This window comes from Fukomys damarensis, unplaced genomic scaffold, assembly GCF_012274545.1.
Source record: "Fukomys damarensis isolate Sample0158 unplaced genomic scaffold, DMR_v1.0_HiC HiC_scaffold_19, whole genome shotgun sequence".
Lineage (NCBI taxonomy): Eukaryota > Metazoa > Chordata > Mammalia > Rodentia > Bathyergidae > Fukomys > Fukomys damarensis.
In genome coordinates, this window is record NW_022900931.1 from 49390393 (window position 1) to 49403952 (window position 13560).

The following is a 13560-nucleotide window of genomic DNA, read 5'->3' on the forward strand; positions in this document are numbered from 1 at the left end:
GTTAGATCTTGATGAAGTTGTTGAACTCTCTTTCCTAGAAAACATCAGAAGAATCTGTGTGTGACCTGAGTTCATACACTTCTGGCCCTACAAAGTCAGGAGAAAGAGCAACCAGTAACTCTTCTGTGTTAATGATTCTCAGCCTTTTATAGAATCTAAGATCAAAGATACAAAGCACAATCTTAGTATAGCTGTTGTCTTAAAACTGCAACTGACTTTTCTTCCTACTTTTTCACCTGAAAAGTTTGCATTCATTTTTTTGAAGTATTGTTGCGAAAATGAGACTAACAGCCCCTTCCTTGAATGTGCTGAGTCATCTTGCATCTGTGAACGTTAGAAGCTGCCTCAGCTGAGTATGTCTCCTGAAGATAAAGTTGATTGTCTACAGTTGGCGGGATGATGCTGAGACTTTTTTTTTTTTTTTTTTTTTTTTTTTTTTTTTTTTTTTTTTTTTTTTTTTTTTTTTTTTTTTTTTTTTTTTTTTTTTTTTGGTCGTCACCAAATTTACAGTCATTTTTGAGTGCAACTAAAGAATTCCATGTGAATTCTCACTGTCTGTCTCTCCTAGATACATTTCATCTTGGCAAGTTCTAGACCTTTAGGAAAAGCAGAGCAATTTACAAAGGAAACCGTGAGTACTTATTCAAGTCTCTTCAATGCAGTCTGTCACTAACTTTATTAAGAAAGCTGTTTCATTTGAAGTCTGTACTATTTTTACAGTGTCATTAGAAATTCTTATTTGATTTTTAAGAAGTAGAGAATATTAATTCTTTTAAATGTTTAAATTTAAATGCTAATTTACATACAGCAACCAAAACTTAGAAATGACAGAAGTTAGTTTACATATAGCACAACCAAGGTACCTAGGAACAAAGGAAACTTGATAAAGATTTGAGTCTCCATGGACTAATTTAATATGACAGCCATATTAGTAAATGCTCCCCACAGAGAAACAACAGAGAAAAATAAATATAGTAAAATTCAAACTCTGTAGTGAGAATTCAGGAGAGAGTAAAGTAGGGAAACAGTGCTTAAATCATAATGAAAGAAGTTCACTTTTGGAAATTTTGCCAGATATTGTCACTCAGGTTGGATTCCTCCAAAGAGAGGGTTATTTTTTGTTATTTTACAATATAAAATTTTCAAAAAACAATTACTGAAATATTAATAATTTGAAATGTATTGAATCAGTAAAAGATGCTAAATTTGAATGTGTAATGTTTTCAGTTAAAGCAGATGAAAATAAAAATAACATATTAGCCATGCTACTAAGTAAATATTTCAAAAAATTTTGAATAATTATGTTAATTACAAACCATTTCTATTATTTAGTAAATTAATTTCAGGATGATCAGCACTTGCTAATTTTAGCATTTCAATGCCATAAAATTATATTACTTTTTGATCTACCTAAAATTCCAAATTCCTAATTTAGACTTGTTCTATCATGAGTCCAATTGCATTTTATCTGTAGAATAAATGTTGCACACATTTATTTGAGAAGTTGGGAATGTCTTTCATATGATTAAGAGTTATTAGTCTAAACAATAGCTATATATGGTTAAATTTATATAAATATATGTAGCCTTCCAAATAAACATTTAAAGGCTTAAAGACTACTTAAATATAGATTTAACATAAGTAAATGCCTGGGGAGAGCAGTAGACCTAAGCTTTTTAATTTTACATTTGTTTTTAAAATTTTTCTAAAACTCTCAATTGATGCATAATACTTATATATTTATGAGACACAGTATGATATTTCAGAATAGATAGAGGCTTTTTAACTTGCAGGTTATGGAGAGCAGTGGGCCAAAGGTTTTGGAGACAGCGGAAGAAATCCAGCAGAGGCGTCAGGAAGTGCTGAATCGCTACCAGAGGTTCAAACAACGGGTTGTGGAGCGGGGTCAGAAGCTCGAGGAATCCTATCACTACCAGGTTTTCAGGCGAGATGTAGATGACCTGGAAAAGTGGATCTTGGAGAAGATCAAGATCACAGAGGATAAAAACTATAAAGAAACACCTACGACCATAAAGGTCAGTTCCAGACACTTCCCTAGCCCAGACCTAAAACTCGAAGAAGAGAAACAGGTTTTTCTTTATGTTGATGAGGACAGATGGGTCAGAATAAAATCTCATTCTATTGAAAAAACAAAAGAAGTAGGTGGAGTGTGAACTTTAAGATGAAATTAAGAGAAAACTAAAGGTGCATCTCCTTAGCAAACTGGAGGAGTGAGAAAAGAAAAAACTGGTGAGAGTTGAAACACTGAACTGTTTCTTATAAAAAAAAAAAACTTATAGTAACAACACTTTCTTGTAAGAAAAATGGATAGCTGGTTAACTATAAAAGAATGAAAGATTTGGCTATCAGGATGCTAGTTCATTTTCTAAATGACATATTCTCAACTTTTTAAACTTCATTTGATTTTCAAAGAAAACTCCAGATAGTATTCCATGGTAGCTTGAAATACTTTGAATTTAACAAATTCATGAAAAAGAGTAAATGTTTAAGAAAGCTCTGACATATCATGTGATTTCAGTATTGTGTGACATTAATAACAGACTAGTGGTAAAGAATCATCAGTATTTCTAAAGCAAATACTCTCTATTCTCTTCAGAACCAAGGCTTTTGCTGTTTTTCCTAAACTGCTATCAGTGGCTTTTATTAATTTCAGCTGAAAGGTGCTATGAGGAGAAGTTTGGTAGAAAATTCTACAACTGCCTGTGGACCTCATATCATAGCATGTGGCATCATCCTCATCAGAAGCAAGGGGGCACATGCTAAAGGTTAATTGATACATGGCAGTGGGCACCTGGAACAAGATCTAAGTCATGCATCTCAAATGAATTAATTCACACATGAAGCGAGAGCTCATTATGTGTGTTTACAAAGCACCATCTTCATTGTGTTATACGTTCAAAACATCTCAGCTATTCCCATTTTCCAAAGAACACTATGTGCAACATACTTTTATTCCTGTAGGGATCTATGAGGCCTTTTAAATGATAGAGTATTTACTGAAGATTTTTCAAAGGCAAAGGGATGCAAAAAGATTCTCTGGCCTCTGACTTTGAACCTGGAACACTTTGACTATCTGTGTTTAGTGGCTCTACCTAGAGTGATCATTGCTTTAGAATACGGCTATTTTAAATGTGGCCATAGATTGATTTAATCCAGCTTGGGAAGCATGTAGTTCTGCCTAACAGTAACAGGAGGAGAACAAAGTACATTTTATGGTCTAGAGATACTATGCTTCATTAGCTGCAAACTCTATTTTTCTAAACTTCAGGAACCTACATACCCCAAGGGAGAACTACAAGCAGAATCAGAAGTCATTCCTGAAATGGAAGAGTACAAAAACTCCCTTGTTGCTGAATCTCAATTAGTCTATCAGGATATCAAGGTAAACATATAATAGAGGTTTCCAGGTTATGCTTCTGATTTCTTTTTGTTGTCACAATTTTAATTGATTATATCAGCTATAAGGGTTGATAAACTGGCTTCGAACTGCTTCTGGTACTCTGTTGGATTGAGGTAGAATAAATAATGGGATATCGTGTTGTTCACTGGAGTGGGAAAAAGAACTTAGGTATATAAGGTATAATTGGATGGTAGTATGTGCCTGCTTATGCCAAATTATGCAGCTTAAATTCAACCTACTTCAACCTGCTCCACATTTCTCAGATGAATTCGATTTTCTACGGTCTTTATAATGACTTCTTTTGAAAGTCATTCTTTTTCTCCTTGCCTCTTTAAATCTTTGAGTGATTGATATTCTCCCATATGAATCTTCTTGCCATCTTTTCTCTTTGTGTATTAAGGCTCTTTTCTTTATTTTAGCACACCACACACCTTTGGATTATGAGTCTACTTATCTAAACTCTTCTTTTCCCTTTCTTCAAAAAATTTCTAAAACTTGTAACCTCAGAAAATCTTCCTAGAATTCCTGAAAAGTAGTGGTAACCACTACTCATTCAGGGTTTACTCCTGTTATCCATTACACATTTATCATTTATTTCTGACATAAACCATGTACTTTCCAAATATATGCATTGACACAGCGAGTTCAGAACCTCTGTGTGAGTGAAGGTTTACTCTTTAGGTAGTTTTAATTTTTTACAACATTGGGATTGGTGTTTCTGTATGTAGCAGGAAAATTCCATTTTACTGTCAGCAAAATGTGATCATAAAACAGACTATACCAGAAAAAAATTTTAGAAAGTATTCATAATAAGAAAATATGTATAATTTTGAATTATTCCATTTTGTGTGTAATGAATCCTCCAGCATAATTAAAAAATAATTTTTTGTGGGTGCCTAATTTTATTTGCTAGAAGCGAATCACTAAGTCCCATATTCACACAAGGGTGTGAATACCAGGAGGCAGAGGTCACTGGATACTGTACTACCAGAGTCAGTAACTTTATTTAATATTAGAGATGACATCTGAACAGAAATCTAAAGGGAGAGAGGGAGAAGAGCTAGCCGAGGAAGTAGCTAGTGCAAAAGCTGAGAAGGGTGTACTCCACAATGAGGTCAGAGAGGTGGCCCTGGGTTCAATAAAGTAGAGTTTTATGTGGGTTGTTGTGAAGAATTTGATTTTAATTTTGAGGCTTTTGGGAAGAAAGGTGCCATGATTTATGTTGTAAGGGAATCACTCTGGTTGTACTGTAGAGAACAGGTTGGGAAAGTGAACATTAACAGAAACAATGGGGTCAATTAGTGGGCTATTGTATGAATCCAGTCAAGCAATGATCATGGCCTGCTTGGGATATTCCAAAACCTGGAATAAACAATAATCTATGGCCAATGGATCATCATTTAATCCAAGTCTTGGAGCATGTAGTTCTATGTGAAAGTAATAGGAGAAGCATATAAACTACCTCGTGTTCCAGAGGCAGTATCCTTCATCAGTCATGATTTTTGATTTCTAAACCTCAGGGAAAACATCTGAAGCATGAAGCCTTTGCCGGAGAGGTACAAGCAAAATCCAAAGCCCTTCCTGAACTGGAAGAAACCAGGGAAACCCGATTCACTGAGGATCATTTTGCTCATGAAGATACCAAGGTGAATGTATAGTAGGGATCTCAAAGAGAAGGTTCTAGTTGTTGATTATATTATGAGAGCTTCGGTTGATTTTGCCAGATATAAGTTTTGGTATTTTTGGCTTAGAATAAGGATTCCTGCTTCTTGTGTTCCATTGGTGTTGTGGCAGAAGAAATGATGGGATCTCATTGTATTCAGTAGGGTGGGGAAAGTACCTGGGTGGGGAATATCTCACTGGATGGTCTCCTATTTTTCCTAATGTCATGTGGGATAATTTGGCTCAAGATGAATAACACTTCAACCTGTTTTCTGTTTCTTTGATTGTTTGGCATTTTCAAGTGTTTTTTTTTTTCTAATTATTTAGTCTCACTTCACTGTCCCTGTGTCTTCAAATATGTTATGTTCTCCCATTTGAATCTTTTCTGAATTTTTCTCTTTCATCTATGAAGGCTCTTTCTTTTCACACACTACTTCCTATAACTACTCTTCTATTTTTCTGAACTCTCTTTTCCACTTATTTCGAGTAATCCTTACAATCTTATCTTTACAGGGAAAAGGGGCTTTGAACACCTAAATGTAAAGATATCCACCGTTTCAATAGCATTTACTGCTCTATTACCCAGTATTAGTGTATCATTTATTTTCTTACTTAGCTCATGTACTTTTTTAAATGTATGTAGTTATAAAGTGAATTCATGATCCTTTCATGTGACTGAACTTTTCTTTGCCTATTTTTACATTGTCAAAAGACATTTCCATTACATATTTTAAAATCTGTCCTGGTGTTTTTTATATAGCATAAAAATTATTTCCTATCCTATTAGTAGCAAAATATATCCATACAATACAGGCTTTAACCAAAAAATAATTTTCAAGAAAAAAAATCATGAAAAGAAAATCTCCAAGTTTGTCCATTTATATAAAATATAAATAATTTTATATTATTTAGTCTTGTGTATAGTCTCCCACGTTAATCAAAACATTTCAGAAATGTTTAAAACATCTTCCATCTGTCAGAATGACTAAGACTATAATGAACAGAGTCATGGTTAGGTTCAGAAAGAAGTGTGCTCCACATTTGAGCAATAGAATAGTTGAAAAGTCTAAGGTTCTTGAAGATATGATATATTTGGTAACTTTAGTTTTATAAAATATGTAATAAATGATGTTCTGAACTAATCTGGCATCCAAAATCCTGTATATAAATTCAAACTGTATACTCCGTAATAGTCTTACTCTTTTGTTACCATAGATTGCTAACTCAGCAAAATTTGGCTAATAACTCAGAAAAATTTAGCTTTTATTCTGTTACCATAGATGCTTTTGTACTTAGGATACTCACTGCCTGTCTTCCTGTTCCTTAAGACTCTGTGTGAGTCATCTTCTATACACCTTTCCTCTTACCCATTTTATTGCTTATAGTTCATCTATCCTCTAAAACCCCAAAACATTTTAACAGACATTTCTCTCCTGGAAGATCATTTTGTTTCAATGTAATAAACAATTGCATACACATCTAATTCTTAAATTAATGCATAAATGATGGAATTAAGCATTTTTAACTAGGCGTTTTCCTAGGTGTTCTAACTAGGTGTTTTTCTGAGTCTGTATCCATTTCATAGTCTCTATGCCTCAGTACTTCTGCTCTCTTCCCTAAAGACCCATCTGGAGGAACTACGCCGCCTGTGGGATCTCCTGCTGGAGCTGACCAAAGAGAAGAGTGACTGGTTACTGCAGGCCCTGAAATTCTATCAGTACTTCCTGGAGTGTGGTGACATCTTGGAATGGATCAAGGAGAAGGTATAGGACAGATAGGGCCTCCCATCGCTGTGGCCCAGCAACTCCATAGAAATTCACTGCACACTATTCACAGAGAAGCCAGAGTGTCTGTTTCTGGACATCATTTCTTAAGACAAGAGTAATTTTAGCAATGAGTTAAGGATATTCTGGAGATTAAATGGGTAAGTCTAAGCCTGTGGATCTGAATGTGAAGACACAGTTCACACAAAGAACTTGCCTAGGAATATTGTCTAGGCTCATTCCCCTTCCTCTTTTCATGATCTTTAACTCCTTTTCCTGGGTTTCTGCTCATTTGTTGGGGCCTGACTGAGAGTATTTGCAGCTCTTTGTCAAATCCCTGTCTCTCTCATTGCTTGAGTCTCTCTCGGGTGGATTTATTTTTATTTTTTTAAATAGTACCTATAAAAGCATATTAGAGTAGAACCAGGATGAATTGCTTCCTCATCTCCCAAAACATGAAGAGTAGGGGGCTCTTATATTCTGGATTTCACTGATAGAAAACCCAAGGTCTGTCTCCCCTGTCCAAGCTGCTACCTACTAATTATATTCCTGCTCTGACTTTTCTGGAGAGGGTTCTTGTAGGCTTCTTACTATTTCATCTGCATTATCCCAAGATTACAAACTAGGGTTTGGGACTTTTGACCTGCTGGAAATCTTCAAGGTTTCTGGTGACTCAGTAAACTTTCCTCCGTCTACAGAAATCTATAGTGACATCTACAGAGCTGGGTGAGGCCTGGGAGCGCACAGAATTTTTGCATAAGAAGTTTGAAGAGTTCCAGGAGGAGCTGTCTGCTCGAAAGAGGAGAGTGGACGAAGTGAACAGATATGCCAATGAGTGTGCTGAGGTGAGGCAGAGGCGGAAGAGTCGTTCCAGGGAAAGTTTCTCTGCCCAAAAGCTCTTGGGATATGGGGTGTACATGTTACAGGTGTAATACTCTTGGGAAGTTTCTTCGTCCCATGGCAGTCATCTTTTGTCAGTCAATGGAAATGCAAGTGTGAGGCTACATTTGTGTGTCTGCGTGTGTGTGTCTGCGTGAATTAAATCCATTAGAAAGACTCTCCCATGCAGTGGATTGATTACTCATCTTTATGCATGCATTTTGTTTCTTCATGAAAAGAAATAAAGTAGCACAGAAAGTAAAATAATGTTCATCAATCTGCCTAGCAATGCATATTACTATCATTATACATTATTATCTTCAGGGGTTGGAAGGGGAAGAGGCATGTTTACATCATTTACTTAAGAAGCACTTATGAAATTTGGCAAAATCTGAGCAAAGATGCAAGGTGGGTATAAATGACCCTACCATATAAAAGAGACCTGTTGGCAGGCTCATCCAGTGCTATGGGCGTGGAGGAATACAAAGCCTGGTAGTCTGGTGTTCTAAGTTTTAATTACATCTATTGGGTAAGCCAGAGGACAGGACTGTGGTGAAGGTCAGGGTCTTGTTACAGTGGTCACTGTCCACTTCTAAACAAATATGTACCACGTAAGGTGCTGAAATTACTTTTAATGTAACTTCATCTTTGCATAAGTTCACTGTTGAAACCCTTCCACAGGAGAAGCATCCTGACCTGCTCGTAATAAAGTTAGAGCAGGATGAGGTGAATGCTGCCTGGGAGGATCTCTGTAATCTGGCTTTCCAGAGAAGGGAAACTTTGTCCAGTGCTGCAGACCTTCAGCGATTCAAAAGGTATAACTATGGCTACCTTGTAATAGCATCACATTTACTTGCATTAGCCTCTGTCTTAGTCATTTACCTTGTTTACAAAATACTTGATCCTTACAACTTAAAGAAGGAGAATTTTATTTTCCTCATGGTTACGATCCATAGTCGCTTGGTTTCAAGCCAGAGACAGCATGCAGAGGGCCATAATGATGGAAAACTCATGTTGGAAGAGCTGTGGAGGGAGATAAACCCTCCCAGGTTGCTCACAGCAACCCACCTCTTCTGGCCTCCCCTCCAACTAGCACATTATCCACTGAGTGTGGCATCCCTATGACACAATCCCATTCCAGACGCATGAGACGTTTGGGGGCTGCTTTAAACCTAAACCCTGACAGCCTCCATCTACTCCTGTTTGCAATTCACAATCATTACTTCAAGTCAAGGTGCGTCAAGCATTTGCATTTGAAACAGCAAGGAAATTAAGAAAAATGAGAACCACTAAGTAGCCAATTACGGGAGGGAGGTTGGAACCCAAAGCAACTTAAAAAAAAATAGCAGTAATTACTAGTGATAAAAGCTCTGTAGAAGAGGAAAAAATAAGTAAGACTCAAGTGAGGTGGAGTTGGAGAGGAAAGGTATTCATGAATAGTTGACTCTGATAGGGGAAGTAACCCTGGATACTCAGCCATCAGAAGGTGTCATGTCCCCATGGAAACAACCAATAAATAGGAGCTTTTAAAAATCACCTTTGCTGGTCTGTAGGAGGGCAGGGAGCTTGGGACCTGGGTGAACTAAGCCTATGCATGCTGTCTGATCCGTTGTTCTGTTTGTCTTGCGATGCCGTTGTTCGTTCTGTTGGAGTTTACATGAATGTCTGGTAGGGACGTGACGGAAGCCATCCAGTGGATCAAAGAGAAGGAGCCTGTTCTCACCTCCGAGGACTATGGCAAAGATCTTGTTACTTCTGAGGCCCTGTTTCACAGTCACAAGGGACTGGAGAGAAACCTTGCCGTCATGGAGGACAAGGTAAGAAGCCACTTTGCCGGAATAGCTGGATCCTCATGTTAAAAAAGATATTTGGCAATCATCTTGCCTCGCTCTAACACCAACATCAACAAAAGACACAATAAATTCACTTTTAAGTGAAGGAGAAATTCTGTGGCACTTGAATATATTTCCTCAGTGTAGTTCATACTTGTTTATAGATACTGGAAATTTCTTATCCTTATTCACAGTGTTTTAATTGAAATTTATGCATATGCTTTATATTCTCTTGTATTTTGTATTATATTTCATAATTTAAGAACATAAGACAATAAAACCTCCAAGATGGCCCCATAATCTCTCGGTGGCCACAGTCTTTCCTTTGAGTGCTTTTTTCTTATGGAAGCTGCATCTTGTTTGTTTTAATCTTCACTCTGTAGACTGGGAAAACATTTTCTTCTTCCTTTTATAATAAACTCTGATATACTGATGCTAAACCCATCTTTATGTTCTCTCAAAAGCTGGAAAAGCCTAGTTCCTATATTTAAAGGACCAGAAATTAGTATACTCAAATTCAGAGCATGCCCATATCTCTAAGTGATTCCCACCTTTTATTTACCTCTCAACGTTAGCCACAATTGAAAACAATTACTACTGAGTGTCCGCAGAAGTGTCAGTCACAGAAAGAGCCAGGCGTGCTGTGCTTTAACTACAGGCGAACTCTGGGCAGTTCCTCCAAACTTCCACCATGCCTCATTCATTTTTCCTTATTTTTTTTTTTACTTTGGTCCTTTTATCTAATGATAAATAATAAAATCTAAGACTTGGTGAACAATGATAATGAGGTGTCAAATCTCCACAATCCTAGATTTCAGCTGTATATGAGAAAATACTCTAACAGGTAGAGAGTCCCCATATCCATATTTTGCCACAAGAACCCTGCTTTTGAAGAATTGTCCCTGAAAAGGTCTGGTATTACTACAAGTTCCTTAACCTTTGGGGCAGGTATGTATTTCTGGTGCCTACAGTACTATTTAGGGATACAGAGAGATAGTGAGGGACAGACTTAGGTCAAAACCTTCCTTCTGACCCTAGCTGAATGACTGAGCAAAGAGAGCACTTTACCTCCACTGACACATAAAAGGAAAATAAAGATGGCTTCTACCTTAAGATATTATGAAATGAATATTATACAATGAGCAAATGCATGTAATGTGCTGAACATGAGAGAGAAAATGTATTCAATAAATTGTTACTAATATAATGGATTAAAAATTAATAAAATACGTTAATATAAATATCAATTATTAGTCATATGATTGTTTTATATGAACCTGGCCAGGAATCAGAGTGCTTGGACATTCTACTAGATTTCTCTTCCATTCCAAAGGTAAAAGAGCTATGTGCCAAAGCAGACAAGTTGATGATCTCCCATCCTTCGGATGAATCTCAGATCAAGCAAATGAAAGAAGATCTGGTCTCCCACTGGGATCATATTCGTGCCTTGGCTACTACCAGATATGCAAAGCTGCAGGCTTCTTATGGGTAGGAAATTTCTCTCCTCTATTGTTCTGTTTATCGGTACAAAGCCCACACATCATATCAAAAGCAGAAGATGAGTGCGAGGAATAACATAGAGAGGGACGAGGGCTCTCCTGCTTGGTAAGTTGAGGAAAATGAAGTTTTAATTTTCTGAGGGACATTTGTTAAGCAATGTAAGACTCAGCATCCCACGTCTGCCCACTCACATCTCCCTGTTTTCCCATTTGTAGGTCTTATAAAGTAACCTATAATGCTGGAGAGCTCCTGGCTCTCGCTAAGGAGCTAAAATAAAATAAATTTTTTCAAAGGAAGAATATAAAAATAACGCCAGAACCATCATTGAACTATAGGTTAAGAGCTTACAAAGTCTGTAATAACCAAGTGTCATTTTAATAGTTAACTCTTATGGTCAGTAGTGAAATCACCAGAAGATAGTGTTTCTCTTATTGTTGCAATTTAAAACCAAGTACCAAACACTTGTTTTGATTAGATAACCATTTTTAAGAGTTCTTATTTTTTATTAATAGTGTTAAACATGAGCTGAGATACATAAAAAAAGAATCCTAACTCTAATTCTAGCCCTTTTTTCCACAAGGAGCTTTCTGTCATTTACATGATGTGTATTTATTTATTGGCTGCATTGTGAATATTTTAGTTCATTACAAGTACCTCTGGGTAACAAGACCTTGTTGTGGTAGAGATTCAATATCCATAAACAGGATGGTGTCACACAATGACACGCCTGTCCTAGGACATACACCCTGATGTGAAAGACTTGCAGCCTGGACCAGGAAAAGAACTCTGTTAGTAACAGGACATACATCAGGGGGAGGGAAGGGATCAGATTAATCATGGAGCACCTCACATATCTTAGTTCAGCCCAACGCTTGGTTCAAAGTCCTTTCACATCTGGTTTTGCTCTTCTGTCCTTCACCTCAACTTTTCCCCAGCTACCATCGATTCTTATCGGACTATGATGAGCTCTCAGGCTGGATGGATGAAAAGACTGCTCTGATCAATGCTGATGAGTTGCCAACGGATGTAGCTGGTGGGGAAGCCCTGCTAGACAGACACCAGCAGCATAAGGTGGGGACAAAGCCCTTGTCAGGAGCAGGAAGAAGAAGGGTAGGGGCGAGGGAGGAATGTGGTGCCAAGATTGCCAAGTTTATTGCTGTATTTGAAATATTCTGTCTTTGGTGACAGCATGAGATTGACTCTTATGATGACCGATTTCAATCTGCGGATGAGACTGGTCGAGAACTACTGGAGGGAAAGCACGAAGCCTCTGATGAAATTCGGGAAAAGGTAATCTAGTTTGTCAGGACTTGTTCAATTTATATAAGTACTTCACACTCATTTAATCATACAATAGTACTGTAATCTCAGAACAGGAAGGAGAAGGAAGCCATCTAAACATGCCACCCATTTGCATACTACTTCCTTTCTTATATTCTTTAGCTAAACTTAAGGATCTGGAACCAGTGCTTGTGTACCTGTGACCTTTATGCCATCAATTTTCTGTTTTCCATCTAATTTAAAATCTCCATACCATTTTGCTCTTCTGTATATGCTGTTTTGATACATTCCCATGCTCACCTTCACATTGTAAATTCAATGGACTCTGGCTTATTAATAATATTTGGGCTCCTCAGTGTGTCAAGAACACAGCCCGGCCCATGGTTGACACCTACACCTTTTCTTCTCTCCTTCATATAACATTATTAAGCTATGACAAAGTTTCTCAAATTTTAAATACTCAAACTTCTACTGAGTGAGGAAATCCTAACCTGTGGATCACAGGAGCCCTGTCTTAATCCCCTGGCATAGAGAGATTTTGCTCTGTTGATAGCATGCAGGCACTCTTTGGAATGTTAATCACAGTAAGATTCTCACCCACTTTTAATCTCACTAGATTCCAAACACAGCCTTCAACTTTGTGGGATGAATGCAATTGAAATAACTGTGTTTTTAGTTTTTCTAGTATTCTATGGAAAATTTTTACTATGGTTTTTGTTTTGTTTTGTTTTTGTGGTACCAGGGATCGAACTCAGGTCCTTGTGCTTGCGAGGCAGGCGGCAGAACCACTGAGCCAAATCCCTGGCCAACTATGGTTTTATTCTTTGACAAAACTCCAAGCCTGAAAGCTTAGCTATTATTATTACATATTATTATTATTTCAAGATTCTGAGAATATCTGTTTTCATTTTTGAAGGAGTTAATAGGAATAGCTATGATAAACTAGAACTTCTTGGGCAGAAACTTGTTCCAGAAACAAAGACTTTTTCTGTGTGTAAGATTTTTTTTTTCTTCTTTCCTTGATGGTTATTTGTTTTTAGAATAAAATGCTAACTTCTTAGTCTGACATTTTAAATCCTCTGTGAACTTCAACTTAATAAAATGTCTATGCATTTGAAGGCATTTAACTTTTTATCTGGAGCACATTGTATAATCTAACAATTACTTGATATCCCAGTAATATCATTTGCTCTTGGTAGTATGTTTTCCTACAACCCTGATA

At 36.9% G+C, this 13560-nt stretch overlaps 1 protein-coding gene across 1 annotated transcript in view; it reads left to right on the plus strand.

Moving 5' to 3' along the window:
• The first annotated feature begins 273 nt into the window (after positions 1-273).
• The window catches only part of Spta1 (spectrin alpha, erythrocytic 1), a 67975-nt gene continuing 54688 nt past the window's right edge, over positions 274-13560 (plus strand). Inside the window, exons 1-12 of the mRNA XM_033765702.1 lie at positions 274-353; positions 569-631; positions 1794-2036; positions 3290-3403; positions 4942-5067; positions 6706-6846; positions 7545-7691; positions 8407-8540; positions 9398-9542; positions 10891-11045; positions 11993-12128; positions 12246-12347. Coding sequence (XP_033621593.1) covers positions 1797-2036; positions 3290-3403; positions 4942-5067; positions 6706-6846; positions 7545-7691; positions 8407-8540; positions 9398-9542; positions 10891-11045; positions 11993-12128; positions 12246-12347 — 1440 coding nt within the window. The 5' untranslated portion in view covers positions 274-353; positions 569-631; positions 1794-1796. The remainder of the gene's footprint in view (positions 354-568; positions 632-1793; positions 2037-3289; positions 3404-4941; positions 5068-6705; positions 6847-7544; positions 7692-8406; positions 8541-9397; positions 9543-10890; positions 11046-11992; positions 12129-12245; positions 12348-13560) is intronic.